A 25,373-nucleotide genomic window follows, 5' to 3' on the forward strand; every position below is an offset into this window, starting at 1 on the left:
GTAATGTGGTGTATCAAACACACAAAAACATCTCAAAAAAAAAAAAATAAAAAAAATAAATACAAATCATAATGTAACATGTATATGTAATGTCAAAAAAAAAAATTACATTTAAATATCACCATATAAAAATCAATTAAAAACACCTAAATCATTCACTTTTCGTCCTACAAACAGTTTTTCAAAGACACACAGTATAGTATTAATTGATCCTGTCAAATACTTGTTTAAGTGGGTTTCTATTCTGAACTCACAAAACAGTGATGATTTATAGTTGTTCTTTAAGAATCTATTGAAAACAGACAGTCTAATATAAAGTCCATCCAGTACAGACTTGTCCATAATACTGCTTCTAGAATAGCTTATTTACAATCATCTACTGGAAGCAAAAAAAAAACCTGCCATTGCTTTAAGAACAAAACAAGCTAGCTGTCACTATTCAAACTCAACAAATCAAAAACAATATTTTTTTGATTGTGCTTTGTAACCCACAAAACCACTTCGTTTTTAGAAATGAAACATCTGTCGGAGGCACCAAATAGAAGTGCTAATAACATCCATTTCAATTTCTCTCATTGAGATTCACTAGAGCTATGAGTAGGACAGGGCGTACAAATGGTTGTATTTTATTCATTTATTTATATATTCATAAAGTTATTACAGGCTCAACCTAGTTCATCACCTGTGATGGTGTTGTGTTGCACAACAGAAGTCACAGAGAAGTCAGTCTATGTGTTTAACCATGCAAAGCCCTTTAAGATTTGCCAGAAAAGGTCACAGAATAGATTTGTTGGACAAAGTGGGCCGATAAAGGCTAAAACAGACACAATCAGTGTTTTCTCACTAAACCACACACAGAATGAGGCTGTAGCCTGTGGATGAATAGGGTAATCAAGTGGAAACAATTACAGTGGAAAATAATAGGCAAGTTAGCTGGATAATACCATCCCTCTCCCATCTACGACCCTCTCTGGCTTCAGATCTAACAGGGCCTGTGTATGCAGTGTACAGTGTAGCTTGTTTTTCCGGTCTCTCACAGTTAGCTTGTGGATGTTCTTGGTCCTGGAATCTCTGACTTTGCGGGAACTTCAGTCAAAGAAAGTAAAATTGCCACCATCCTATTCTAAAAGAAGGCCAGTGTACCCACGTACCTCTATCAACCCCACCTCTGGCACACAGCAGTGCACCTTCCAGTGCAGTTCAGGTTGTGCTGGCTGCCGTTACACAGTCACCTCAGTCTTGCTGCCTGTGCGGTAGTGCTGCGGCTGCTGCTGCTGCTGCTGCTGCTGCTGCTGCTGCTGCTGCTGCTGCTGGTGATGTGGTGGGATGTAGTGGAGCTGTTCCATAGTGTGAGTCCGTCTGGTGGCAAATGCCTGCCTCTTGGTTGCTGTCTGGTTCATGGCTAAAGTGTTGGAGTGCCCGCTGCCTCCCGCTCCCAGAGCCCCGCTGCCACCGCCATTGTTGGAGGCACTGGGATGGGAGTGCATTTTGGTCATCTTGTAGCGGTCCATAAGAGGCGTGGTTGGTACGAACACGTCTGTGTGCGAGATGGCACGTGACATTGACTTGTCGCTGCCATGAAACCCACCGGAGATGCTGCTTACCATGCCACGCTTCAGCGACATCATCAGCTTGTCCGGTGACAGCAGAGGATCCTGGGATAGGAGGCGGTCTTGTGAGTACAGCCGATCTTGTGAATAGAGGCGGTCTTGAGAGTAGTGGCGGTCTTTTGAGTAGAGGTGATCCTGCGATAGAAGTCGGTCCTTGGAGTACATGCGGTCCTTGGAGTACAGACGATCTTGGGAGGTGTGGCGGTCCTGTGGGAAAAGACGCTCCTGGGATCGAAGACGTTCAGCAGACAGGAGCTGTTCGTCTGAGAGGATCCGGCCTCCATACGGGGACATGCCATTAGAGGACGTGCTGTAGTCCTGCTGTGGGTCTCTCTGCGGGGACAGGACGCGGTCCTGGGACATGGCCCTCTGGACGCGACGGGGCCTCTGCCTTTGTTGAGACTGTTGCTGTGAAGACTGGGACTGGGGAGGGGCCTGGGAGATGGAGGACTGCGGGGGCTGGCTCTGGAGCTGCTGCTGCTGCTGTTCCCGGTGCTGTTGAGCAAAGGATGAATGAGGTGAGTTTATTCACAAGCTGAGGGGGAAAAGGCTCTGCCACCCACCACTGCAGAAATGAAGAGAAAGACCAGCTATAGCTTAAAAAAAATTCAGAGATAGCACACTTGATTTGCCTTATAGAAAAAACATGACCTTGTTTAGAGGCCTGCACACTTAAACCAAGCACTTATGTACCCACCTGGTCTTGACTCATTTTGAGAACATGCAAGGGAAGAGTGCCTCTTGCTGCCAGGTCGGGCAGGTGGCGCTTACGAGTGTAGTAGTCGTCGACATCTTTATCTGCTGCAGAGGAGACAGGAATAAAATGACAGAATCAAGAGGTGAAGAGGAGATTCAGGGAGTGAAAGCAAAAGAAAACATGGGAAGGTGTTAGAATGCAAAGGGAGAAATTGGATAAAGTGGGATTGGAGAACATTGTGCACAATGCAGAGAAAAGTGTTGGCGGACCCATCTGTGTTTCACCTTTCCAAGCTCATGGAGGGGAATAAAAAAATAGAGAGACAGAGAAATCGCAGTCAGACTGTAATACATGCTAGGCACATAACATCTACACATCCATTTGGGATTCTACAGGCAGCTCTGCTGTAGGGGCAAACTTTTCATAGGTCATGTGAAACGTGGTCATATCATACAGATACGGAGGGAAGAACGCAGGCACCTCATATGTAGTACATGCTGGACAGCTGTCTATGTAGTATTGAATTTATTCATCACTTTCCATTGAGAATGTCCTTGAGTGGATGTTTTATCCCTATTAATGTGTACAAACAACTACAACATGCATTTAGAAGCAGATCACAAAGACAAGAAAACATTTCCAGAGACCGTAGAGCGTGGGAGTGAATGTATCATCAACTGCATGCCACACAACACATGCAGAAAGACTTGTCTTTGAATACAGAACCACACACATAGTGACGCACATTCACAAAAACTCTGTCAGACATCTTGTCAAAGAGACGAAATGCAGCTCAAATTAAAAAGTGGAAACAATAAGTCCATTGTTGTAAAGATGCACATTCTGTATTCTTTCTGAACACTAGCATTAATGTTTCACCATCATGTCATCCATATGGTGGGATTAAATCATGGAAAGCAGACCTCTCCACCTTGTTGAGAACTGGTGGATGACTCTGAGCCTGTCTTTTTCAGCAGTGTTCACGCCACCTGTCAGGATTACACTCAGCCAAAATCCCCTTCAGCAGTGAGCCACGGCTGCTTGCTGCAAATCGATTCATTATGAGAGATAATAAAAACAAGATGTTCCTTTCTCAAGCATAATAGTCTTCAGGATTTGGGCAGGGCATTGCAAACTCATCAAATATATTACCATGGAGTGAATGAATAACTTGTGATGTATACTGTCCTGCCCTGCAATGGGCTAAATGCTTTTCTTCAGTTTGATACCAATTTGCATTAATAAGCAGTAGCATTCTTCTCTTTTATTATCCCGACAATGAAAACGCTGCTCTATCTTCCCTCCAGCACAATCCAACATGATCTATCAGTGTGCAGACACTAGTTGAGCAACAAAAAGAAACTGGAGAGCCTTTTGGCTATTTGCTGCAACAAATAATTTGCTTTGGAAGCAGAAAGAAAGTTGGGAAGACTGAAGGACACTGCCTTAGGATATTTTGTCTCTTCTGTGGGCTTCCATCTCTGACTAGTTTATTCATTTGGTTTTGTTTTACAGCCTATAAACTATTACGTTAATTCTTCACGCAAAAGGACTGTAATGTTTTTTTTGTGTTTTCTCCCAATAACTGAGGACCAGTAAATAGCACTGTATCCTGCAAACCTGTTTTGCGATTTAGTGTGAGGTGGTGTCTGGCAGCTAACAGGGGGAGCCAGTGTGGAGTAAGCCCTGATGGGATGAGTTGTAGATCGTCATCCTTCACTTTGACTGCACGCCAGCAGTGAAGTGGGGCAGTCATGATGAAATTACACAAGCCTTGAGGAATATTTGCGTTCCATTCGGAGAACATCATGAGATGAGACCTCATTACGCAGCAGAAATTCAGCGTAGCACCACTAAATCAATATGGAGCCGAGCCGGGCACAAGAAGCTGCTTAATGTACTTATACGCTCCAAGAGAAGAATAGTGGCTGCAGCCTTTGAGTGAAGGCAAGGGAAGCATTGAATATCAATGACTAACTGTTTCTTGAGAGGCCTAGGCTGATTTCATGAAGGATCAGAGTTGAGGAATGGGTATTTTCTGATTCTGTTTCAGGCCCTCTCCATCCACTGAAATGATCAATGGGGAGTGCAAAGATCTCCAGACAAATGTGTATGAGGACTTTACTTTTGACTGTTTGATGTCCTTCGTACAACACGCTAATCATTTTCACAGCTGAAACACTTCGGAGCCATTCAGTAAGTCCCAGTCAGGAGTCAGGAAAGCACACTTAATGCAGTATTTCTGTCATGCAGGGCATCAGGGCAGGGAGCCTACTCTTGCATTAGTGCAGTGAACTTGGACCTACTGAGTTTCTTCAGGGATGAGAAGCGGCTGAGGTCGGCTTTGACGGCCGCCTCATAGGAGGGCGGCAGGTGAGACAGGCTCTGGAAGGAGCGTGAGAAAGACAGGTCGTAGGGCTCCGTCTGCGAGGTCAGGATGCCACTTATCCGATTGTTTTCTGGAGACACATAACATACATATACAGACACAGAAGAGGGAAGAGAAAAGACATGGGCAGGCTGGCTACTCCTGTCCCCCAACCCCTCCAATAAAAAAGCTAGCCAGGTTTAGGTCATTATGGAAGACCACCTGCTGAGGTAGAGAAGGGAAGATTGAGCTGGCGGGCAGGCTGGAGCTTTAGTGTTACAAACATTTCCTGGAGGCAGAGGTGCTCTGAACATATCTCAGAAATGATCTCCTTGGTATGAAGTAAGAACCCAGGGTTGGATCTGTGGAAGTAGTCTCTTTATTGTACAAGTACATTTGGGTTAAAAATATTACACAAAATATATACCAGAATTTCTTGAGACCTCTTTCAGGTCTAAATAATTCATTGTTGTTGCCAGGGCTGTAGCTATCATTGAGGACACAGAGGACATGTCCTTGGTATTGTCTCTGGGACTTCAGGCGTTTAATTTACATATTTTTTTCTTTTCTTTTTTACATAGTTTTTAAGGCTTGTTTTGGTGTCAGTTAGGGTTAGGGTTCACATTGTCTGGATCAACGGAAGAACATTTCCAGGAAAATTGCCTGACATCCTGCTCACGAGCCAGATGTCCCTCACCTTCCGCTCTGTGTGTGTTACCGTTCTCAAAATCCCTTCGATACAGGAAAAAACAAAGAACTTTGAGCTGAAAATTTTTAAATATTATTTAATATTTGATCATGCAACAAGACAGGCCTGCTTGGTTCTTTCGGAAAATGATTGCAAAAATTTACAAAGAATATGTTTAGGGCATTTCCTCTCTAACTGGGACGTTTTGGGAGTGATTGGTGGGATTGCTGTGGACGAAGTATACACGGATACACAAGTAAGAGCTAATGAGGTTAACCATATATCCAGCTAATTTAAATAGCTCATGTTACTGTATTGTGTCAACAATTAACTTAATTTAATATTGTATGTGGCGTTTTGTTTTCTGGGGTGCAAATGTTCCACCAAAACAAGTTCCTTCCTGAGACTATTCTGCAGAGCCACCGTCTCTGAAAATATATTTTCCTCTTGCCTTTTCATTTAACATCATTTACTCAAGAAAAAAGCTTTAGAGAGAGAAATGGTTGCATATCTAAAACTCCAACTTGCTGATGGCAGCGATGGGGGAGTATAGGCGGTCACATCAGGCACTCAGTGAGTGTTTGGTGTGGGACTTACTTGACACGTGGCATGGTTTGACGTGAGGAAACAGCGGTCCAAAAAAAGAAAAGAGAAAAAAACCAACAAAAAAACGAGACAACACACCAAACAACAGATGTGTGCTGCAGAGTGACCCTGCTCGGGACAGTGCTGTGATGTGATCTGGGGCCGGGCGGGCAGCAATGCCTGGACTGGCTACCGCTGATGTGACGTGATATGATGCCAGGAAGACGCACAGGAGGGGGGATGGAGGGGGGTGACTGGACCAAAGCCCTCTTTTATTTTCTCTTTATCTCCCTTCCTCACACATGCACGCACACAAACATCCTCTGTCTGTCCCATTCACCGCCGTCTTCCTTGCGCTGTCAATCTTATCTTTCCTACCATGCTGCCACCCACTTTCCTTCGCTCCTTAATTCTTTCTTGTCCATTCAGTATTCCCCTCTCTCTCATTTTCTTTCTCACTCCTGCTCTATCTCGCCCTCCCCAGTGGGCTGTGAGTCTGTCACGCAGTGCAGAGCAGCGGGCATGGGTGCGGCTCCACACCAGCCTCCAATGGAAAGATAAAAATAGGGCTTTAGTAACTGCTGCAGGATGGAGAGAAGGAAAGGAAAGAGGAAAAAGAGTAGGAGATTAGAGAATCTAAAAGGAAAAAGGAGACTGAAATACAAGAAGGAAAGAATATAGTGGAATGAAAGGAGAAGGGGAGCTTGGGAGAGTAGGACGGAGGGGTGGTGGCAGGGCCGGGCGACAGCAGGGGGTCCTGGGAGCGATCTGTGACGGGACTGTCTGCCACACTGCATCAATAAGGGGAGAATCGACTCAGACTGTGGCATGCTGTTAGCTATCTCAACAGCAAACACATTTCACTGCTTCATCACGATGGACAGTACAACCACACAGACCTGACTCAAGTAGTCTTTGCAAATCTTAGCATGTTTTTTCAAAGGATCTTAGGAAGTCTGGAGTTATTTTTCTTATTGCCAACAAATGCAATGAAAAGACCAAAACCAATGATTCATTGATTGTTAGTGTCTCTCGAGCTATAGCCTGGTACAGTGCACCGGGGGACATGTTCCTGCATCAAGATTAACATGGACACATACACCTGTCCTGACAACCAGACTGAATGGGAATTTTGCTTTACTTCATTTATTCTGCCTGGCACTTGTGGGAAGGAGGGTTTAACCTCAGATCTAAGCTCTGATTGGTCAACTGTTTTCCCATCCAGTACAAATGGCCATCAGTAAGCACCACGACAGACCTATGTAATTCTCTGTGAACAAACAGAAGATGTGGGCGGTTCTTCAAAGGTCTGGAATCAGGCTAATATATGCATTTATGGTGCCATTATTATTCACTAGTGCATCAAATGTGTATTCATCCACTGCTAAAAAAAAGTCCCCAACAAATTGACTATTTCCCCTTCATTTAAAAAAATTAAATGAGAGTGTATTTTTTCCAAAGATCGATGTCTTCAGTAGGAACCAGTGGGCTTGGGTCTAAGTGCCACAGACAGGGTGGGAAGTTCGAAAGTAGAAATGGTTGGTTTTGGTCTTTTTTGGGAATAGTTTAAAAATAAGAAAACAATATAATGACACAAATTATACTTTGTTGCACATTTACATGAAATCACATGAATTGACTTTCACATACTTTCATCAGTCAAAAGGATTCTGGATAAATTCTTTGTCCCAACATGACAAACTAAGACACATTTTTTTGTTGAAGTAGGTTCAAACAAACAAGCAAGAATTATTAGCAAATGGTACTTAAATCAGGTCTGAAAACACAGGAAGACACAAACGCTGGGGTTGGTTTGTGGTGTAGGTGAACAAAAATGTGTGCTGGAATGTAATGAATGACTTTTACACTAAATGTAAGACTTACCACGTCTCAATGATCGGTGAGCTACCAAACCCAAGTGAAAAACAAATATTTCAGAGACATCTTGATGGTGAGCAAAACAGAACCTACAAAGACCTACTCCATGTTCAGCATGGCTCATAAATAAATAACGAAATCAACACTACTTCCAGAGGCAGTGATGTACACTTATGCATTTTCTGTGATTTGCAGCTGTAACTCCTAGCTGTTTCAGTCACAACCTGATTCCATAGATCTCCAAGGCATTTCTCTAAAGCTGCGGTTTGCTTCTCAGTGTGGGTGTGTGTGTGTGTGTGTGTGTGTGTGTGTGTGTATGAGTGTGTGAAATGGACCACATGGACAATTATGTCCATTAAGAAGAGGCCATTCTGGCTGCAGAATTCAAGCATAGCACTGAATGCCTGAGAGCAAGCAAGCCATTTTTCTATATTTGTAGTTAAACAAAATATAAATCAAATGGCCACATAAGAGTGATTTAATTAATACAGAAGGTAGTGAATATTCCGCTTATGGCCTCTTATCTCTGCTGTCCTTCCTCTCTCCAGCCTCCAGCTTGCTTTCTTATGCAACTGCTACTCTCCACATCGGCCGGTCTGCGACCCTGGGCGAGACCTCGGCTCGCTCAACAACTGTTCAAACAAACAGCTGCATGACATCAGCAATAAAAAACGATTCACGGTGATGCTCCTGTGAGGCTATGGTGATAACTTTCACATGCTCTGTCAAACAGAGACATGATGACCTCGACAGAACATTAACTTGATCCTCCGCCAATTGTATTCCCTTTCAAAAAGAGATGGACTGCGACTGCGGCCTGATCCCACTCACAGAAAGCTGTTCATGACTATGGGATGTGACACGTCTATGATTCAATCTTTAACGAAAGAGCCTAATTTTAATAACAGAATGGATTCGCAGTGGGGCGAATTGAAGAGAGGACCACGTCAAGCACTAAATTCAAGTAAATGCCTCGGTGGCCCAGGCGTCATCTCAAACACTGAACTCAGCTGTGAATTCACTTGAATATTCCCACTGCCCCTAGTGTGTCTTACCATTCTTAGGTGTGCGTGTAGGGCTACCTAGAGCCACATGGTTATAGTTGTGCTGATGGGTACCTGCAATGACAAAAGCAATGAACATCTGTTCAGTGTCCATGAGGAATGCTCTGTATCAGCTCACATACAAACTGTTAGCAGTGGGACGGGGACAGTCAAAGAGATAATTCACCAATTTTGATGCATGCTTTTCACATAATTCACACAATACAGATTGATGTACAGAAATTTGAATTTACTTTTATAGTATACTCAAGTAACGAAGCCAATATCAATATTCTGTTGCTGACTAACTTGAGTGGGTGAAGTATCCCTTTAAGTTCCTCAAATTAAGTGAATGGACATAAAAAGAAATGAAAGACATTATGGGATGAGTGAAACTGCAGTCGTTGTAGTCTGCTCAGTGTTACATATTCACATCAATCAGAATCCAGAAAGTCAGAAGAGTACAAACACACAAAAACAGAGCTGTATAACATTGTTCCCATCCTGTGCTGGAACACACTCCCATGCTCTCTGGGAATTGTATTACTTGAGAGTAAAGACACACAGACTACAGAAATTGGTGTATCATGAAAAGATGCTTCAAACACAATTTAATTTAAGAAACCACAAGCCAACAACAACAAAACACAACCAAATGGTGCACGTTTTTATCATCTTGACAACAGCACTCAAAATATCACCTCATATTCATAAACCTCAAGCAAAGAAAAGCATCTACCAATACAACAACACATGGCGGCACACACAGATGCTTTGCAAATCCAGTTACAAAGCGGGAAGTAGAAGTATTATTGTGCCAGCGTTTTTTGTTTGCAGACACATCCTCACCTGACATACACACACACACACACATACACACACATACACCCATGCCCCACCCTTCGTTTTTCTGACAGTCGCTGTAAAACGTTTTCTTATAATGATATAATCAATGATCCTCAACATAGAAACATGGGAGTCTGCCACTAATGCAACACTGCTATAGGTTAAAGTTATGACCATCACTTTTAGGTATAAGGTAGGTATTTTAGGTATTTCTTAGTTCCTAAAAAATCATGTTTTGTCAGTCTGGCACAATAACCATGAGCCTCAGCAACTATTGGTTTGCAGAAGAGACCATAAGCTCGTCAGAGGCGTAAATCAGATGAACTAAACTGTAGATGTGATCCAGAATCCAAAAGTCAATTTATTTACCATGCAAATTATCTCTAGCTTCCGCACAGAACAGAATTTAAGCCCAGTGAGTGGATGTTTCTTATCCAAATGCACCTTGGGAGATGTAGTTATCTTCTCACCTCAAGCTTTTACCTTCCACTTTGCTATACACCTGCAATCAGAATGTTTCAACTGAAATATTTGCGTGTAAAAGATCCCTCTTACACCGTAGTTTGACAAACCAAATCTGAATCTCAGCTGTAAAGCATGTCTATTCTCTGTAAGTTATGTGCAGTGCTTTTTTCTGTTGCTTATGTTTGTATGTGTTTCTGAATGTGCTGGTGTTTTATGCAGCATTTTTTTGTGACAGTTTTTTTGTTGCAGTCAACGATACAATTCTTTAAACATTTACACACTCTGTCCCTTGTTTCTCTGGCTCTCTGTGTGCATGCGTATGGTCTAATCAGCAGTAGCAGTCTTCTGTGTTGTCATCTGGGAACGCAGAGCCATTTTAATTTCCAACTCAGAGAATAAACAACAGTTCAGCCAATCATCTCTCCATCCTACTGTGCAGGAGTGCTTGTGTTTGACAGGGAATGTGATGCAGTGGTACAGAGCTCGGCTGGGCACCGCAGTGTGGAGGTGCTTTAGTTGAAAGATGGGCCCTTTACAGAGCCCATTGTACTGAGAAAGTTGATGAATGACAGCTATTCTCAGGATTGCGTAGGGCAGTGTATTTGTGTGTGTGTGGGTGGGTGATTTTGTATGTTTGTAAGTGAGGAGGAGGCAGCGATAGATGGAGACCCCGTCGTAGAGTGTTGCTGTCGCGACACGTTCATTTGCTGTCTACTGCTGTGCCTGTTTAAAAATGCATTAAAGCCAACTGCTGAAACAGTCATTTACATCTGTCACAGGAGTGAAGGAGGAGGGGGAGGCCCGCTGCTCTCACATCATGGGTTTCAATATTTACTCAAGCTATGGAGATAGATGGGATATGTCTTCTGTGTGCTCCTTCACTGGCTTTCTCTTTTTTCGTATAAATGCCTAACAGTGATTGTCACAGAAGAGTTGATTTGAAAAGGGGGGAACTCATAGTAGTCTGAGACTGTCTCACTATCTGTTGTGTTACAAGAGTAATTGAACCTACAGCTAGGATGTAAAAGCTTTTACAAACTGTCCCTTCGAAATAAAGAAGGTGCCACAGAACAAAACACAGAGTGTTTTCAACAGAAAGACACTAATGCTCAAAGTGCTCAAAATGTAGTCTACGTTAGGTCTGTTCACACAATATGTCATTGTCTGTGGATGGATGGGGTAAATGTGAAGGGTCTTTTATTTATTTAACAACTCTTGCACGTCTGTAAAAATCCTCGTACAAATGATGAGTAGAAACATTTAAAAATCTTTCCTCTTCAAAAATAGAAGTGCAAGTTTTACAGACTACATTTAAAATTCCTGTGTGACCCCACCTACAGATATAATTATCATTTTTTATATGATGTATGAATACTTAATGAACTGCTCAATTCACTTAGTTCACAAGGACAGAGCACATGAACACCACAAAGTTTTAATTTTCAGCAAGTTTTTCTTTTCCAACCCTCCTATCGAATAGCTTTATATACTAGTAATAGATTAGTAGTTGGAGCAAATGTCACATAATTATTGTAATGGGTTACGTTTACTGGCACAGTTTTTCCAGAATAGGACAGTCCAATACTGCAGAGAAGTCATAGGATGTCAATCCTGTGTCCCACACATTGTTTACTCTAGGTGAAGGCTACTGAAACACTTGGACAAGGTTAGCTTTTGTACCTATTACAAAAAGCTAATTGTTTTTATAGTCTTTTCCCTAACCTGAACAAAGTGCTTTGGGCTGCCTAAACAACCATAACAGCGTAAATCATGCTTCAACTGACAGGAGCGGCTGTTGTGGGAAAAGAAAGGAAACGTATACATTTCTTGTTGTGCTGATAAAAAACATTTTGGGCAGCATCCTTCCTACAAAACCGATATGCTAATGCAGATCAGTTAATACTGTACATGCAGTTTTTTTTTTTTTTTTTTAAGACAGGGTTGTGATGTCATTACAGTCATGGTATAAATACAAAGTTCGATCTGCTGTGATGTCATTCATTCCAAACAGGCATCTTCACGTGCAGCCTACACCCAGTAAACATATAAGGAATTACTTCTACAGCAAAAGGAAAATCACTCCACAGGGTTATCCCGAATATATTGAAAGAAAATATATAAAATTATGCACAATATTTATCCCCCTAAAGCCTGATTTATGGTTCTGCAGAGGCTCCACGCAGAGCTTTCGGCATAGCCTACATAAGTGGCCTGATGTTTATACTTGTGCGTTGGTGTGTGCCTCGAGCCGGCGTGTGTGTGTGTGTGTGTGTGTGTGTGTGTGTGTGTGTGGTAGAGCGAGGGAGAAAGTGAGTGACGGCGATTAGCTTCGGAGCGAGTACCGACTCTGGAGTCATAATGAGAGGAACAAAGTGTCTCTCCTGTTCTTTCTGACCACAGTGGGAAATCAACCAAAACTATTTTTACATCTCTCGTGTGTTCTGTGCTAATGCTTCCTACGCCACCCCAAATAAACACCAATGAAGAAACCCCGACCCCACTGTACGCGCGCATGCTCACACACAGACATGCTAGGAGACTGTAAAGTTCACGGCTCGATCTGAGACCTAGACCTTATTATACATCCATGTCCCGAGACTCACTGACAACATTGTTTCTGGCAAGTAACGTTAAAACTAACGACACAGTATCCACTGCAGTTATCCACTAGTGAAGACACACTTTTACCATTATCAATGTATGACAGCTAACGGATAGCGTTACTGAAGAAGTTCTCATTGATGATCAATGTGATCATTTACTAATAAATGATACCGTAACTTACGTTAGCTAAGTTAACGTAAGTTACGTGTTAGTTAACAACGTTAGCTGACAGTCTCCTCTACAGCTTGTCATGACAAACGATGTATAACGTTTGTAATGTTATATCTAGTTAATTTAAATGGAGTGTCTATTTGCACCCCCGGTACGAATAGCCTCGGCCACACAGCTGAGCTATTCACACCCTGTGACGTAACAACAAAAACACGTTGCTTGCGTGCACCGAAATCATGGGGGACGTTCATCTTCCATGACCGCAAAAACTGGCAAAGTTTTGTCTCTGAAGTTTATAACAATTGAATTTCTAGCGGAAAATGGATACTACAGTTGCGCTTTCTGTCTTCAGTGAAAGCATACAACCGTTTGTTAGCTATTACCTATTTTTTGTATACAGTACCGTTATCTAGCAACCGAGGCTTGAAGAAACCAAGTGGTAAACAGTTAAACAATGTTCAGTAAGAACTGCTAGGTGAGTGGTTAGTACACTTACCTTTGGTATGAGAGTTTGTAGTTCAATTCCACTGTGAGGTGATCTTATTTTTTAATTTTGGATTGGATAATTTGCATGCAATTGCGCAAGTCAGGGCCCGCGAACGCAGGGTGGTATGGGAAGACTCATGAATATGCCTGCTCTGGTTGGGTTGGTTAGGTTTAGGCAAGAGGAGTGGGATTGGCTATGGTTAGGGTAAGAATGTCAGGGCGATAATATTCCAAAAAGGTGTAATACATGAGTAGTATGGATAACTGTGTGTAACTATATGCCAAGGTACTGTAAATGCACAGGGGTGCAAATAGCATACATAGATATTTGTACCAGACGGGGTATTAATAGAACACATTGCTGTGTGCACCGGCGGGGTACGAATAGCATTCATTTCTAATTGCACCAGGGTACGAATAGCACTTCTAATTGCACCAGGGTACAAATAGCATACACTGCTAATTGTACAAGGGGTACAAATAGCCTCACCCTAAATTAAAAGGGAAGCTATGCCGATTTTCCACCGGTGTTTGTGTCTTTGCAGTGTGGGATGAACAGTGTTTGGCTTCCCCTCATTGCCCTAAACATTAACTAACTTACACCACAAACTACATAACGTTAATCTTCTTCAAATATGAGTACTGACAGTGTGCTCTAAATGCTCCTTAACAGGCTGTGGGGTCTCCATTACTGGGTTGAGCCCAAATGGCATTAGAGCTGTTCATCTCAAAGCCCCAAAACATCTATCTATAAATTGCAGGAACGTCTGTCTGTCTGTCTGTGTGGGTGTCTTGCTACGGGCACGAGTAAGTGCAGTGCCAAGTTTAATGTTATTTGGATAAGAAATGCAAAAGATATCGGTAAAAGAAGCACACATAGGCTTTTGCCACTCCCCCTCTGCTCACTCAGTGAGCAGGACCAGAGACAGAGAAAGCGGAGCTTTGGCAGCTAATATGTGACATACACCTTAGGCCCACAAAAATGTTCAAAGTACCACTACATTAACGATCAAACGACACAAGTCTCTCTCTCTCTCTCTCTCTCTCTCTCTCTCTCTCTGCGCACACACACACATACACACAAACGGTCCGGTTCTGGTGGTTGATGAATGCAGATTTGCTGATTAGCTCTCATAACGGGCCGGATGGGTAGCGCACTGCCGTGAGTCCATGACGCTAATGTCTGATTACTCCACATTGTCATTGTGATATTTTGTGATTACATTCTGAATCTGCAGCGTTCTCTGTCAGGTAAATATAGTAGTACAATGTCTTCCTCTGATGTAGAAGTAGCCTACACTGTAAGTCAGTAGTGGGGTATACAGGGGAGTTGCATTGTGGTTTGGGGTCCTTCAGTAAGTCATTTTGGGGTACAATTTGGTTTTGAAGAATTCTACAAGCAGCAGGCCAAGCAATCGGCCTGTTCCAAACAGGCATATTTTCAACGGGCACTGCACTAGTTACCTAAATGTCGAAAATTAGGGTGCAGAGTTTGCCGAAAGGGAGGCAGGGAGAGTTAGAAAATAATATATCTTATGACAAGTTGTCTGTTTAATTTCAGACAGTGAGCTGGATTACCTTTACTCTTTTGCCCAAGTAAAGTATATTTGTAATTTATTTTCACCATATGACCTGGCAGGTATCATCCAGTAGAAACTATTTTAATTCAAAAGCTGTTAATTTATTTGATCTGCTGCAATTTGGATCAACTGTTCTACAATTGTTTGTATCACATGATATTTGTGAAAATATGCAAATAAAGTTGTAAAAAAAAAAAAAAGTCCAGTCAATCAGGCAGTGCTGGACATGTCGTCAGTCCAACGCCAGGCATGTACAAGTATGTGAAGAGTACTTAAGTCAACCCGATATTTGAATTATTATTATGAGAATCTATAAACTCTGACATGCTACTGGAAAATAGTTGATACACTAATTCTGCAACTTGTAGCTTCTCTAAAACCACAGAAAGACAAACTTCACAAAAAGAAAAAAAGAAGTCAGAACTGGCCTCAGGACGCTGCTCAGGGCACCATTAGGAGGAATAAGAGATTCCATGTTTCCTTCATCCCAAGTGCTATTCATGTGCTTAATAGCAAATAGCACTCTGGCTGCATTCCTTGTACTTCCCTTGCACACTGGCACATTTGCACTCCTGTACATGTGTACTTGTCTGAATTTCAATTTCCCTGCTCTAGCTCTGTGATTGATTGTGTTGCTGTGTCAATGTTGTCTTCGTGTATTCTGTTTCATGTGAACCCTGGTTGCAAAACCTATTTCCCCTCATTCTCCCAGAGTTGATCATTAACAGGTATTATCAGCACAGCTCCCCATCTTTCACCTAAAAGTACGGTTAGAGAACCCTGACTCGGAGCGATACTCTGCAATGTTCTTGATCTCTGAGAAGTTTCGTCTCAATCTGGTGATTCACTCAAAACCTGGTCTAAGGGGTCCAGTGGGACGGGCCGAGCTGAATGGCCCACTGAGAACAAGCAGAGGAAGAGTCTAGCTCATTAAGAACCTGGAAAGTCATGTTCAGTGATCCCTCCGTAATCTGGGGACCAATTAACCGCATTGAGGAAACATTCCCAGTACAACCAGCAACCCCAACCTCTCAGAGCCTTGCAGTTGCTTATCATCTCCAACCAGCCCACCACGCCGCCACCCTCCTCCCCTCTTTGAGCTGACATCGCCAAATAACCTCCACACGGCGTGTTCACATGAAGCAGCTCGAGAAAATATGTCGATGATGAAGGGAGCTTACAGTGAGGGTGGGACCCCCTGGATACACTGCTGTCCATTAGTCAAGCCAGTGCTGTTATACAGTGGACTGATTGAGTATGATTGACGTGCTTTCCAGATCGTTGGGTTACACAGGGCCCTTATTTGAATTGCTAAATGGATGTTTTTCTGTCAGTATGTTGATGAGCTGTGTGTTTGCCAGATTTAATGTCTGAATCAAGCATATATCTATGATGGGTGGGCTACAGACACATTCTTCTGGATACAGTCGCCCTCACCTCCGCAACAAGATTAGTCACATTAAATTTCCCTTGGCTTATAACCGATCTCCGGAGAATACCTCCTTGGCAAGTTTGCATGATAGCATCCAGATGGCACACAAGTGACTCAGTAATCTGACATTTGGCTTGGCATTTTGTTTCACATCACACTTCCAAACATCACATCCCTATACAGCACACAGGGGAGGCAAGAGATGGCATACTGAGCCGGCCACAAGACACCTTGAACTCAATGCCTCACATGCTCAGAGCTATCCTGGAAACCATCAGAACATTGATTTCTATGAATTAGCATTCTGTCCAACAACGGAACAGCCACATCATGATATCCAGTCCGCTCTCTGTAAATGATTTGTGTGTGTGTGTGTGTGTGTGTGTGTGTGTGTTTGGCCAATCTTTTGTGTTTCTATGAATTGGGAAGTCTTTCAGAGAGTTGAAATGAGGCAAATCTCCGTGACAACTACAAGGGAGCAAACAAACGTAACATACAAACAAACAAGCAAGCACATCAGAGTATTTGCTTTATCAACTGAGCAACCTCCAGGTGTGAGCTCCCACATGTCAGACCCAATACAAACACTGAGTAAGTGCATTGAACAAATCAACGATTGGATGTGCCAGAACTTTGTTAAATCAAACGAAGACAACACTAAGGTAGTTGTTTTTGGAGCCAAAGAGGAACGATTAAAAGTCAGCGCAGCTTCAATCGTCAATCTTAAAAACAACAGACAAAGCCAGAAATCTTGGTGTAGTCATGGATTTAGACCTGAATTTCAACAGCCACATTAAGGCAATTTTCACCTTAAGAATATATCAAGGGTTAAAGGACTATGTCTCAGCAGGATTTGGAAAAACTTGTCCATGCTTTTATCTTCAGTAGACTCGACTACTGTAACGGTGTCTTTACAGGTCTCCCTATAAAATCAATCGGACAGCTGCAGCTGCAGTCCTTACTAAGACCAAGAAAGTCGATCACATGAGTCCAGTTCTGAAGTCTTTCCACTGGCTTCCTGTCTCTCAGATAATTGTTTCTAAATAGTACTGTTGGTTTATAAAGCACTGAACGGTTTATTTCTGATCAGCTGCTACATTCTGAACCCTCCAGACCTCTTAGGTGGGTCAGCTCTGCTTTCTGTCAGAGTCAGAACTAAACATGGAGAAGCAGCGTTCACTTTCTATGCTCCACACATCTGGAACTAACTCCCAGATAACTGCAGTTCTGCTGCAGCTCTCACTTCTTTTAAATCAAAGCTGAAGACTGTTCTTTTTCTAAGTAATTGTTCATTTCTTACACTGCACTGTAACTTTTATTCTTGTATTTAATATATGTCTGTCTATTTCTATTTTAGCTGTTTTAATATTCCCTTTAACAAATTATTAACTGATTGGCTCTTTAATGCTGTTTTTATGTAAAGCACTTTGAATTGCCTTGTTGCTGAAATGTGCTGTACAAATAAAGCTGCCTTGCCTAAGTATTAAAATGATGTGCATCACATGCTATGGCCTTACAGTCAGACAAGGATACAATATTATTGACCACCGTTTGGATATACGTCTTATAGCACTCCCCACCACCATCATCACCTGTGCACTTGGCCAATCACTGCATGCTTGTCGGATTGGCAGTTACAGAAAATGACTAAATCAGTTGGATGCACAATTCTGACATTAAGACACTTTATGTTGGTGTTCCCTTTCATTTGTCACCAATGTGTACTTACTATACACAATTTATTTCCTAAAATCGGAGGGGGTGATATGTAACTTGAGCTTCATACTTTTACTTTTAAAAGAATTTGATAAGAAAGAAGAAAACCCTGCAGCAGCGTATGCTTTATGCACCAGATGTGAGCTAGCAAGCTGTAAGTAGACATGGTAGAAACCATGGTGGACACAGACAGACTACAAAACACTGACAATACAGACAGACAGGCACAACTTAATGGAAACCCTAAAGGCTTGCTATCTCTCAACAGCATAGAGGGTGGGGGGGCAGAAAAACAGTGGACGCAGGATAAACTGACACAGACAGCAGATAAGAGAAGGAAAAGTATGAAAAAGGAGGCTGTGGTGGGGCAGTGGGATGAAAAGAGGAGAGAAACATGGGCCAGTGATCACAAGGCAGCACTCCCCCTCACTCCCCCAACCTCAGATCTATTAGAGAGCTGTCCTTAGCTCTCTGCTGCTCTCTAAAACCCACAGCCCTGCCATCCCATTAGCCCTGCCAAGTGGAGCCACTGGAGTTCTGAAAGGCCCAGAGGAGGGGGTGGTGGGGGTGGAGGTGATGGGGGTCCAGAGTGCACTGTGCATGTGTGTGACAGAAATGAATGCGGATATCTCTGTCCTATTGGCTCTGTTGACAGCCCGGTGCTACCAGCACATCCCTGCCCTCCTCTCACAGCACAGGAAGCAGAGGAAAGGGAAGCCACCATGGGCTTGACATTTAACAACTGACAAAAGTGTTCACATTTAATCGCTAAATGTTAACTGCCATAATAGCCCAACCTCACTCGGTTAGTAGTGGACAAAGCTTTAGGCCCCTAGACAGAAGCGCCAACCTCCGCATTGATTTCACTGGCAGAGCTTGAGGCTTTAAGGAGAATTTGGGTATTTTTCATTCAACCTGGACCCTATTTTCCCATGAATTCATGTCTAATTGACTAATGTAAATGTAAACAAACTGCATTTATATAATGCTTTTTCAGTCTTAACGAGTACTCAAAGCGCTTTTACATACAGGAACTAATAACCATTCACACACACACACACACACACATTTATACACTGGTGGCCAAGGCTGCCGTACAAGGTGCAACCAGCTTATCAAGTAAACCTTTACACACATTCACACACCAATTCACAATTTGGGGTTCAGTTTCTTGCCCGAGAACACTTTGACATGGTATGCAGGGCCAGGGATCGAACCACCGACCTTCCGATTAGCAGACAACTGCTCTACCACCTGAGCCACAGCAAAAAAAAATTGAAATTGGTCCAGCATGAGCGAGAACACTGTAACGCTGTAACCAGCAGCCGTGAAGCAGGCTGCAATGTAACCCTATAGGACAAATGTGCACCGTCAGACTAAAAGTGCTGTTTTTGCCACTGACAGCCTCTGAGAAGTGTCTGACTACATTATAGGAAGATGGAATCTGCTTCTGAAATCTTGCCAGGTGACTTGCTAGTGGGGACAGAGGAGATCCGGGGAGTTTGTTGTTTTGGAGTACAGACATTGTAGCTTGGTTTTATGTAAAAGATTTTCAATTGCGCATTTCCAATATGTTCCATTTGTGGTGCAGCTTTCATAGACGTTATCTTTGGATAGGGACAGGCTGAAGTTGAGGCAAGTTGTGCTACAGCTAAAAATGCAGACAGAGCAGAGGTAAGCTAATGCTATTAGCTGAAGTTATTGTGTTGACCTGGCATCGGTTAGTTACACAGGAAAGCATGGCAGGATAATGGAAACTTCACCATCTTTCTATAATGTGGAGAGACACTTTTAATAACAATCTCAGCCTGTCAGTGGCAAAAACAGTTTTTTGGTAGAAGTACACTGACACATTTGTCCTATAGGGTTACATTGCAGCCTGCTTCATGGCTGCCGGTTACAGTGTTCTCGCTTAATACTGGACCAATTTTTCTTCACATTAGTCACTTAGACACCAATGCATGAGATAATAGGGTCCATGTTGAAAAAATATCGAAAATCCCCATTAACTCTAACCCAATTGCAGCACTGGTGATAATAGTTATAAGTCATATTTAAAGTATTTCTAGCTCTGCTAATTTTAGCATTCAGCTCTGATTCTTAACTGACTGGCTACTGTGAGTCAGTTTGGACTCAAGCTAAAACAGGGATTTACCTGGCAAAAAGCTTAACTTATATCTTTAAATAAATGTCTCCTTTACATTATAAAAGTCTGTCTTGTCGCAGTTAGAAATGAGAAGCTAGTGCAATGGTAACTTGTTTGACAAAAGTAAAATGAATTGGGCAGTTGATGATTAACAGTGGCTGCCATGACAACCAAAAGAACGGCACCCACAGAAACTCAAACTCCATCAACAAATGTGAAACAGCACTTTGTAACATTGTAAACCTTGTACAGCCTGCTCTGGCAACACTGCATTTATCTATACACACACAACTGTATCAAATAATATAATAATAATATCAAATGAAATACTTCTCAAGAGTCAATACTTGCATGCACAGAAATTTAAATTTGAATGTGCAGTGAAAACAGAAGACAGGATTAAGAAACTACTCAGCTCCAGCTCCAACATTGGACATTGTGCAACTGCAAGACATTTCCACATTCTGAACTCATATATAGCATATTGTCTGGCTCCTCAAAATCACAGTTTCATGTTGTTATAGAATCTTTTAAATGATTCAGATAAAATTGTTTTTGTTTGTAGAAACAAAAGAATTTGTGAGAATGTGTGCAGTCTTTGTGTTCATTCATGCCAGGGTCTTTATTTGTACCATATATGTTCATATCCTACATACAGTTGCTTGTGTGTCACTCCACCTCAGCTACTGATATCCAGAACCTCATCATACTGTAGTTTGACAAGTTCCTCGCTACCAAATCCATCTGCTCTCAGACAAGAAAGTTGTGTCTTTCGAAAGCTCCTAAAACAAGTGTGAGGTCATCACAGTTTATTTAAAGCTGAATTCATCTCTGTCGAGCTGAGAGGAACTGCTCCGGAGGCTCCTCACTAAATCTTTCACGTTATCCAAAGGCAATGTCCATGTAAAAATATTGTAGATTTGCAGCTTTTCCAAATCCAAATCCCAATTCCATGTGCATGTAAAATAACAAATAGCCTAAAAGTGAAAATGGCTATTGCTTGTATTTCTGTGTCATGAAAGGAACAGAAGGTGCATTACATTCAGCAGGACTGCAGGGAAAGATAAAGCACTCTGGGAAACACTATCAACAAATACTGAAATATTAACAAACGCAAAAAGACTGATATATTGTTTTGTATTGCAGCTAAAACCATTTGTATACGTAAAGTCTGCAAAGTTCTAAATAGCTGTGCATGTCGGTTAACAATCTACATCTCATGTCTGCTAATGAGTGAAAACCAATTAACACATGTTTTGAATTGGTTGAAATGAATAGCTACACTGATTATCATCATTATTATCATAATCATTATGCATTCATAGATAACTCTGTTAATGAGAGTCACTAGAGCTGCAGATTGCAAAGTCCCTGTGTTCTTCCAAGTGCAATAACACACCAGTCCAGACGGTTTCTGTATCTAAGTATCACTCTTTATCCCATAACTCACAATCACCCCCAGGGCACCAAAGGCCAAGCAGTCACTTGACACGTCGCTGCCTCTGCAGCTTGACAAATGTGCCATGATAGACCGAGCTGGGATAGGAAAGGGCAGGAGGTTGAGATGGACTTCATATCCAGTTCATTTTGAAATGTGATAGACAGTGAACCCAGCATGGACTATTGTGACCTTGTGTGGTAAAAGGCAATAAGAGATCCATTTTATTGAAGTAGTGCTTCATGATGTTCCTATGACGCTCATCTGCTTTCACCCTGTGCTCTCAAAGCTCATGTGATTCGCTGGGTTTAAAGGTAATAATCTTTCCAGAAAATCAAACAGTATTACAGCATGACATCGAAGGAATAAAAAAGCCATTTCTCTCAACAGTTGATTGACATACCAGCCGACTCCATTTGCGGGCTGTTGAAAAGCAGACTTCCTTTGAGAGGAGGCGGAGGGCGAGGAAGAGGTAGAGGAGGAAGAGGAGGGTCCGTATATCTTAAGCAAGGATAAGCACAGATTTATCTGATGTCTTCTTAAAATAAAAGAAGTAACATCATCAAAACTGCCTTTATCCATGCCTTTATAGACCAGCCCTCCTCTCCACTGAGACGGACAGAGTCGAAGACCACGCACACCATAGAGGTTAGGACATTCATTTCGGCCAACACAGAAAAAAAGCTTCAGTGAAACAATTCAAAACATACATTTCAAAGAGCAGGAATTAGAACAGAGGAGTGAAATGGGACCAGTTTGGTTTAAAGGCACAGCACAATGAGAAAAACAACAATGTGGGCCAGCTGCAACAAACATCAAGAGGTACAGAATATTTTTGTTTATGTCCTAGTTTGGTGAGTTGTAACATTAATTAGGCCCAGACTCTACTCATAGAATGGAATTTTTACATGAAGTTAAAAACTATTGTACAATTGAAATCTCCTCTTTACAATGTTTCCTTGAAGGCGAGCCCACATCACCACACCATTGATTTGAACAGTACCAGATAGGGGTGTAACGGTGTGTGTGTGTGTGTGTGTGTGCGTGCGTGTGTGTGTGTGTGTGTGTGTGTGTGTGTGTGGAACATTGCGTCTGTGGAAACAGAAACAAGCATGCTAGCCTAAACTATTTGTCCATCACAGGGATACATGTTATATTATATTACATGCATTTTAGTCAGTCTGTTGTGCCTGCTATGTAAACAAGCATACTGAGCAAACACTAGAGTGTATCAACTCTGTCATCTGAAGCCAATAAGTGTAAGTTCATTATAAACCTGCTACACTTGTCTTAATCATTTATTTTTATTTTTCTTTACCAAACTGTGAATGTTGTATACCGTTACACCCCTAGAATCAGCGAACATAGGCTGCACACATTACTCAACACACGGACAGGAGAGCTACATGTCGGGGGGGAATACACAGGTTAGAAATATACATACATATACAGTAGTTCAAGGGAAAGGCACTGCACTACAGGTAACACTCCAGGTGTAAGCTGCCTCCAAACACTGATCAGATGGTACTTCAGACCACCAATTTTATTCCTTAACAGGTTCATAAGAGAAATACAGAAACCATTAAGAAGTGTTTAGAGGCAACTTTGACCCTTTAACAAAAAACAGCCATCCCTACCATGGTGACTCTGTGAGCGGACTGGCCAATGGTTATCTCCTGAAAAACAGAATCAAGTGGTTATTTATTAAATTGTGCTGTTGTAATAGACAAAAAAATACAGTCACATTGAACAACTGGCAGTTAATGTATTTGCACTGAAAAGCAAGGACAGGGTTAAAGTGACAACACCTATCTGGGCTATAAGTGAAACTGACCCTTTTCGTGAACATAGGGAAATTGTGACACACAAACATTCGACAACATCATTATATGAATAACATCTCTGTAGTCAATCAAATATTGCCCATGTTACAGCAACAGATATGTGGAAACGTAGTGCAGGAGGCTGCTGGAAATGAGTACAACTTTAGTGTTTGGATATTGATGGTGTTAAATGTTATCTTCCCATCAACTACTGGCTGATGCTACCTGACACCATGACACAAGGCATCAAATCACCTCTCTCTCTCTCTCTTACACACACACACACTTATACACACACACACACGTAAAATGTTACCAAGAGTGGGGTAAGAGAAAGGAGTTGGAATTTGAAGATAAAAAGAGAGAATTGGAGTAGGAGGAGAGGATAATGAGAAGAAGGGAGGAGGGGTAAAAAGTCGGCGTTGTTCCCGCAGCCTGACAGCGCAGGGCTCCAGCCATGCGGCACTTTGATCCATCACTATCGATTTACCATCAGCTTCTCACGGCTGCTGCCTCCCACACAGCGACACAGAGCCACAGGGATGTGTTCCCCGGCTCGGAACCATGTGCAAACCACATCTGACCTTAAACCCACTGACCGCATAAAGCCTTATTGTTTGGCGTCATGATAAGGGGTGGGAGTGCTGCTGTAGATACACTGATAGTGCATATTGTTCCATATCAGCACAGTGATAGCAGCAGGAGGTTTACATGAAACCCCCTGTGAGAGAAATATGCAAACAGCACATCTCGCACATATTTTCAGTTATATCTTTATTTTCAATTAAAGCATTAAATTCCTAAGCAATAAAACACACTCTGGCTCAGTTCAATACACTCAGTGCATTTGCAGCTACAACCTTACTTGGTCCGGTATGACCAATAGTCTAAAGAGGCTATTGTTAGCTAAACTTTAGATAGATATTCTGACATTAGGTGCTGTTGGGGGCAATGTATGGTCTGGATCAACAGGAGTACATTTCCAGGATAAATGATGCTTGATGTCAGGCTTTGCCCCTCCCTCTCTCTTTGTGTTGCATATTCCAGCCTTCCTCTGTTACAAGTTGTATCGTCATTGCAAAAAAAAATAATTTAAAGTTGTAATTACTTTTAAAATGAGTAAAATATAAAATAACTGTAATATGTGTCATGTATTTGATGTGTGAATGTATTTATTATCTTAAAGTGCTCATATAATCCTCATTTTCAGGTTCATAATTGTATTTAGAGGTTATATTAGAATAGGTTTACATTCTTAATTTTCAAAAAACACCATATTTTTGTTGCACTGCATATTGCTGCAGCTCCTCTTTTCACCCGGTGTGTTGAGCTCTCTGTTTTAGCTACAGAGTGAGGCATCTCACTTCTCACTTCTATTCCATCTTTGTTGGGAGTCACACATGCTCAGTACCTAGGTAAGGACTACTAGCCAGTCAGAAGTATGAGGGCGTGCCACGCTAGCAGCTAGGCGAGCATTACTTGGTGTTACAAAGTGACGCATATTCGTCACGGAAGTAAAGGCTGGACTACAATAGAGCTGTTTGGAGCAGTATTTTCTCTGGAAGATGGTAAGTCCCTTTGGGTGGACTTTGGGCTATTTCACTTTGGAAGCCTATTACCAGTCCCTCCAGAAAAACGCAATTATGCGATCGCATAATTCAATGCATAATCAGCCAAAGTCTGCATATTTATGCAGGGGCTGCATTTTTTCAAATACGCATAAATTGCTAATTTCCACGCAAAATATGCCGGGCTTGCATGATTTCATAATCTCCGCATTTTCGTTGCAAAAAAGTC

The 25,373-nt window shown here is 42.1% G+C and overlaps 1 protein-coding gene across 6 annotated transcripts in view; it reads right to left on the reverse strand.

Moving 5' to 3' along the window:
- Positions 1 to 387: 387 nt before the first annotated feature.
- The window catches only part of LOC120551360 (protein shisa-6), a 74,129-nt gene continuing 49,143 nt past the window's right edge, over positions 388 to 25,373 (reverse strand). Inside the window, exons 4-9 of one of the 6 annotated variants that reach the window (XM_039788759.1) lie at positions 23,391 to 23,429; positions 8,882 to 8,944; positions 7,833 to 7,853; positions 4,614 to 4,766; positions 2,308 to 2,411; positions 388 to 2,105 (exon numbers count right to left, since the gene is read on the reverse strand). In XM_039788759.1, the coding sequence (XP_039644693.1) occupies positions 1,221 to 2,105; positions 2,308 to 2,411; positions 4,614 to 4,766; positions 7,833 to 7,853; positions 8,882 to 8,944; positions 23,391 to 23,429 (1,265 nt within the window). In that variant the 3' untranslated portion in view covers positions 388 to 1,220. The remainder of the gene's footprint in view (positions 2,106 to 2,307; positions 2,412 to 4,613; positions 4,767 to 7,832; positions 7,854 to 8,881; positions 8,945 to 23,390; positions 23,430 to 25,373) is intronic. The other 5 variants (XM_039788760.1, XM_039788761.1, XM_039788763.1 and 2 more) reach the window with 5 other exon arrangements.

Source organism: Perca fluviatilis, chromosome 21, assembly GCF_010015445.1.
Source record: "Perca fluviatilis chromosome 21, GENO_Pfluv_1.0, whole genome shotgun sequence".
Classification (NCBI taxonomy): Eukaryota; Metazoa; Chordata; class Actinopteri; order Perciformes; family Percidae; genus Perca; species Perca fluviatilis.